The sequence below is a fragment of the Crocodylus porosus genome, unplaced genomic scaffold (assembly GCF_001723895.1).
Source record: "Crocodylus porosus isolate Cpor-Errol unplaced genomic scaffold, CroPor_comp1, whole genome shotgun sequence".
NCBI classification, from domain to species: Eukaryota; Metazoa; Chordata; order Crocodylia; family Crocodylidae; genus Crocodylus; species Crocodylus porosus.
In genome coordinates, this window is record NW_017728906.1 from 49,448,584 (window position 1) to 49,454,583 (window position 6,000).

At 40.2% G+C, this 6,000-nt stretch overlaps 1 protein-coding gene across 2 annotated transcripts in view; it reads right to left on the reverse strand.

Annotated features, from left to right (window-relative positions):
- Nucleotides 1-5,744, reverse strand: part of SYTL5 (synaptotagmin like 5) — a 92,586-nt gene extending 86,842 nt beyond the window's left edge. For both annotated transcript variants that reach the window (XM_019529113.1, XM_019529112.1), the window contains exon 1: nucleotides 5,261-5,744. In XM_019529113.1, coding sequence (XP_019384658.1) covers nucleotides 5,261-5,379 — 119 coding nt within the window. In that variant the 5' untranslated portion in view covers nucleotides 5,380-5,744. The remainder of the gene's footprint in view (nucleotides 1-5,260) is intronic.
- Between the last annotated feature and the right edge of the window lie 256 nt (nucleotides 5,745-6,000).

The window sequence follows — 6,000 nt, forward strand, 5'->3', positions numbered from 1 at the left end:
ATGCAGTCCACAAATAATTTATGATAGTTATACCTTTACAAAATTCTCCAAATACCCAATCAGCTGGAAAGCCAATTTCCATACTCAGTTTCTCAAAACTATTTTCAGCTTTTTCCAAAGTATTTGCCAAGAGTAACCACAGGGTGGTATCAGAGACAGAAATTTCTCCTATATTTAGGATGTGCTTATATTTTTAATTGTAGCTATGGAGCTTTTATATCGATAAGGAATTATACTATTTATCCAAAAGGACCAAACTATTCATATCCTTGAGAAGACAGCACCCAGGCTGGAGCAGTCCTAAAATGAACATGGCTAGTTAAACTGCTTCTAGGAGGCAGAGTGGAAATTAGTGTATACAAGGAAAAACCAACAAAGCAATATATTGTGAAATAAAAAGAATCACTTTTTTGTTTTCTGTGTTCATCAATTATTCCATTCTTCTTGTTTTATTTTACATAAGGATTCAGTACTTTAAAGGTTAAAAAGAAGCTTTGCATTTAAAAGCTCCATGGGATTTAGAAACTCAATTGTAGTGCAACAAAATACTAAGATGCAGTGGGTTGTGCAAATATTGATTTTAGGTCAATGGCTCTGCATCAGCAATAGGCTGAAGTGATTTTTCTAAATGCAGGAAGTTACTTGTAGACAATTTTTGTAAGACAGTGCACTCAGAGATGGGGATGAGCACCACAATGACCAAGCCACACACACCAAGTAGATGCAGCTTACATTTGGAACAGAAACAATCCAGAAAAGAATATTCAGAGTACATTTTTACTTCCCTATTTCATTGCAAAATTAGTTTGATATACAATTGAAATTAGCTAATAAAATGGGATAATAAAAGAATACAATAGAACAAAAAGATAATAAAAATAACAATAATAATAAAAAGACTGTCACTCTACTGTTCCACAGGAATATGTTTTTAAAGACCAGAAGAGAAACAGAAAAATAAGATTGCTTTTACATATAAAATCCAGTATCTCCTTTAATTTTATATTCTATGAAAATGATATTTCCAGTTACTTTATGTATATATTATGAGGCCAAGAAAATAAGTAGGGCCTTATATAGGATCAGTATTATTTATCAGAATTAACCAATTATAATAATACAATGAAAAAAGCATTTTGTTCTTCTGCATTTTCCTGTTATGTGCATGAAATTATCTGCCTGAGTAAAAATATCCCAGCACTCCAAACTACAGTAGTAGCATTCACTTTCATATGTTAAAAGCATGTAATTATGTTTCAGCTGCAAGCACATGATGTAAGAGTGATATTAATATACAAATATCAGTCTTCTTATTACCTTGATAGTTCTGTATACTAGCTTAATAGTTCTCCCTCCATGTGTTTCTCTATTCTCTCTGTTTTTGCCTTGCGGGGGAATGTGCTTTGTAAAGCTTCTATAAATTCTGGATGTTAATAGGAATGGAAAGCAAACAAATGTCAGGACAAGATTCTTGAGGGACAAAAGATATTGTGCAAAGGTAGTGTCTTTCCAGAACAGAAAATCAATCTGAGGAAATCTCTATTCTTCTGTGGAATGCTTCAGTAAGATATGCAACAGATTGTACCAATTGGAATTCCAAGCACTAAACACAATCTTGAAAAGTCTGTTTTTGAGCTAAAGATAAAAAGATCTCTCTGCCATGGATATGTCATAGGGCTGTGAGAAGCTTCAGTCCCCGATTCAATTCAGCAGAGATTCAGTGGCTGAATCTCTGAGTCCGAATCAAATCAGGAGACCTTTTAATCTCTCCAAATCAAATCGGAACCCTCTGAATTGATTCGGAGAGATTTGACCATTCAGACATAAGGCACAGCTTTAACTGTTTTTTTCTCAAGGCACCAGATGGCTTGTGGAGTACTGCGATGCTGGGGCAGAGGTAGCGTCCCACAGGAGTACAGGGGCTCCCCAGCATGCTTGGCAGAAGTACTTCTGGTCCACTTGCGAGTGTGCTGCCCCCCCCCGCCGCACCTCCCAGATCAGCGACTGGTGCCTCCTGGGTCTTGGCGGGGGGGCACCTGGCGTTCCCCTGTGGCTGATCACTGAGCCAGGGGGACATGGGGGGGGGGGCAGCACACTCCCCAGGAAACCCGGAAGTACTGCCGAGCACATGGGGTCCCCCACTACGCTTCTGTGGGATGCTCCATCTGCCCCACAATTGCAGTGTTCACGAGCCATGCCTGGTACCTCAAGGTATTTAGAAAAAAAACATTTAAAGCTGTGTCTGTGGCTGAATCACCGATTCGCTGAACCCCATGCATCTCCTAGCTGGGCAGCACATATTGTTTAGATAAGTCCTAACCACATGTTCAATTTAAAGCATGATGTAAACAAGCCACAAAGTTATTCCACATTATATGTATTATAGCATTATATATGGAATAACTCTGTGGATTGTTTACTGCATAATAATGCCTTAAAATATAGATGCACACGTGGCCAGTTAGTATAAAAGGAACAATTAATTTACTAATCATATCTTAAATGTAATGGGAATCAGGGGCCTTAAAGTCTCATTGTAGAGATAAAGCAACACAGATCATTCCTTGCCAATGCTTCATATTGCATATACACACACACACTCTCTCTGTCCCTTGTTTACTCTGAACAATCACAGAAAATACACCCTCCTTCCCAGAGAATCCCAGAATAAATTCATTAAATATTTCTGTCTACATGAAATAAATTCAGACAGATTACCAGATTAGCCGATATTTCTGCAATAGTTCTAATCAACCAAATACAAAAACATTTGCCAAGCATTTTTATAAGTGCTCTCAGAGTTAGAGCTGAGAATTAAGTGCTCAATGCAAATATGAATTCAGTAACATACTAAAAAATAAGCACTCTCTTTCTGCTGGATAATCATAACAAACCTATTTTCTGTTTTACTAAATTCAGTGCTAACACTTAAATAACATCTTTGCATTCAAGGCACACGCGCGCACACACATCTCAGATATTTTGTTGCTTTGAGTCTAACTGAACCTTTGACTGAATAAAAGTGGAACATTTGGATCTTAAAAATTGGAATTAGCATCAGTCAGGGAAATTTATACACATTTCCAAAGCAATATCAAATTTAATTATATCATAACTCTATCACATTTTAAATGTTTTACAAATTTATTAAGCCAGTAATGGCAGCTGTCCAAGGAATGCTGTAATTCTAGATGTCATTAATTCTAAGCATGCATTGGCTTTGTGTTGCAGGTTAGCCTTGCATGAAATGATTAATACCATATTTACTTGAATATAAGGTGAGGATTCCCTCTCTCCCCCCATCAGCATGGAGGAAAAAGCTCCTCATCTTACACCTGTATACAAGGAAAACTCATTAAATACATTATCTATCATTATTTTGCTGCCAAAAACAGCACCTTCTCAGTAATGGAAACCAATTATGAAGTTGATTAAATGGAGCCCACACTGAGCATGACTACAAAATACATAGCCCATATTAGAAAGCATACTGATTTATTTTTTTAAATTGTGTCTTGGGCCAGATCAGTTCTGAATTATATTGACTGAGCAAAAGTCAATTGTTCAAGTTTGTGTAGCAAACAACTTATCACAAGGATAGCCCATCTGAATAGGATATATGATAGATTTAATGGAGAACCCTGGATTTTCACGGTTTCCACAATATCCACAAAACTGCAAATTAAGTAGGTCCCTAATCTTGCATAGTTTGTACTATATATAAGTAGGTACAAAAGTGCTGCTTAGAAATGTGCTTATGGAGTACCTGTGATAAAACATGCAGCAGTTTCAAAAAAGTTAACATACATGCATTCTATATAAAATATATTACTATATACTGTACACATTTATTTCAAAGTCAGTCTTCTCAAATTTTGGTACTGGGAGTGGCTATAAACTGGAGGACCTTGTGACAACATGGCAGGGCTACTTCTGGCAGGGTAGCTCCTATAAAATACCACAATGTTGCAACCTCCAGAGAAAGGTGAGTATAGGGCACCTCAAAACCCTGGCCCCACACTGCCTTGTGGGTACTCTTTGGTTGGAGAAAGACTAAGGGACATCACTGTGAGGGAGCGAAAGAGCCAGCAGGCTCCTTGGCTCCCAGACTGAGCGGAGGGCCAGTGACCCCAGGCTCGCAGCCCCAAGGAGACAGGCAGAAATCCCCCTTACCCAGGTGTGTGGGGAAGGGAAGGGCCAGTACTTCCTTCACTGGCATAAAAGAGAGGCCAGAGGCGACAAGCGGAGGCAACGCAGAACCGGAAGGAGGACATGGAGGTGATGGAGCACGCCGGTGTATGCTGCAAAGGCTATGAGCAACACCGAGTGCCGGTAGGAATCTCTGGCAAAGGGCTAAGCCCCAGCGGGGTTTTTGAGCCCAGTCTGCTGGCCCCTGCGGTGCATAGGATTGTTTGTTTACTGGGGGGGAGTGGATGGAGCCCAGCTGGAGCTGGGTACCGGAAAGACCATAATAGAAGGGCACTATTTGACTTTGGGTACCATAGCCCCTGTAATAGGGGCATAGCTCAATAGTGAGCTTTAACTGTGGAAAGGGGAAGCTGACCAAGCCCCCCAAAGGGACTCTTTGAGAGCCAAAAAGGGGCTCGACCCCACAGTTGGCAAGTTTGTACTGGGAGGATGACTGCAGACGGCTGGAGCAGCCGCTCCGATCAAGGGAACCCTCTTGGTCGTAGTGCTTGTTTTGATTTTCATTTTTCTTTTGTGGACTATTTGAGTGACATGTGGATATGTGGCCGGACCAGACAGTCGGCCACCACCCAGTGGAACGGGTGAGGGTGTAGGGGTGGCGGAGCCCTCAGAAACTTGGGACCCACGGGACGCCGGGGAGACTCATAATCGGACATCTGAACCAACTCCGTTACCATCAAAGTCGTGGCAGGCGAAGCAGGCGCGTGCGACACACCCAATCAAAGGTGAGGATACACTCGGCTACCAGCAGGCGGTGCCTGCAGAGTCCGTGGACATTGGTGATAAACCCGACAATCACCCCGACAGAAACGTGCCCTCACTGAGGCGTTAGGCAGTCAGCAGTTCTTATCTGTTACTCTCTGGCAGAAGATACAACCATCAAGGCACTGAATGTCTGGACTTTGGATTCTATCACTGATGTCACTCCTGAAATTCAGGGCTCCAACCTGAGGCAGGAAATCCTTGTGTTGGCACTTATCAGCAACGCCTTAAGAACACTTTAACAAAGAGAAAAAAAATTAAAAATAATTAAAGAGCTTTAAACAGTTACCTTATCCTTTTATCCTCAATTCTTTTCAGATACTCATCTCTCTTCAAGACGCCCATTATCATTTCCCTCTCATGCTCCAACAAAAATGATAAATTGATGATCTCCAAGTTTTTGGACATGATTCTTCAATGGTTATTTTTTTTTAATAGTTGAGTTTTCTAAACAATAAAATGTTTTGCTGTAAGTTCAAAGGCATGTTTGTGACAAAGGTTCAAGATTTACAAAGTCAACTGATATCCTGACAGGCAGATCTCCATTAAATTAACTGGAGGTCAAAAGCATGTAGCCAAGTTGTCCAGCTATACGAGAGAGAAAAATTTCTGTTGCATTCCCTTTAAGAAATTCAGGTTGTCTATTGCATTTTTGCTGGTATTTTTTGACATGCTGCAGGCCTCTGGACCACATTCACAGATCGTGTGGGATTTAACCTTTTGACACAACTATATTCTGAATCCACATAAGAGCTGCATATTTAGATTCAAGCGCTCTGAAAAAAAGAAAAAAAGAGAAAGTATTAACATTATTCAGGACTTCCGTAAAAAGGCTAAATGAAATAATGGTTCAAGAGCTATGACAGAATTGAAGTATAGTCACTTGCAAACTACCAAATTGCTTCATGGGTCATCCACAGCCAGTACTTTCTCTTTGTTACTATTCATTTATCTTCAGACCTATGAAGAATGAGTTTTCCTGTATAGGCTCCCTTGTGCAACTCCATTTGCAATTACTCTCCTGATGTG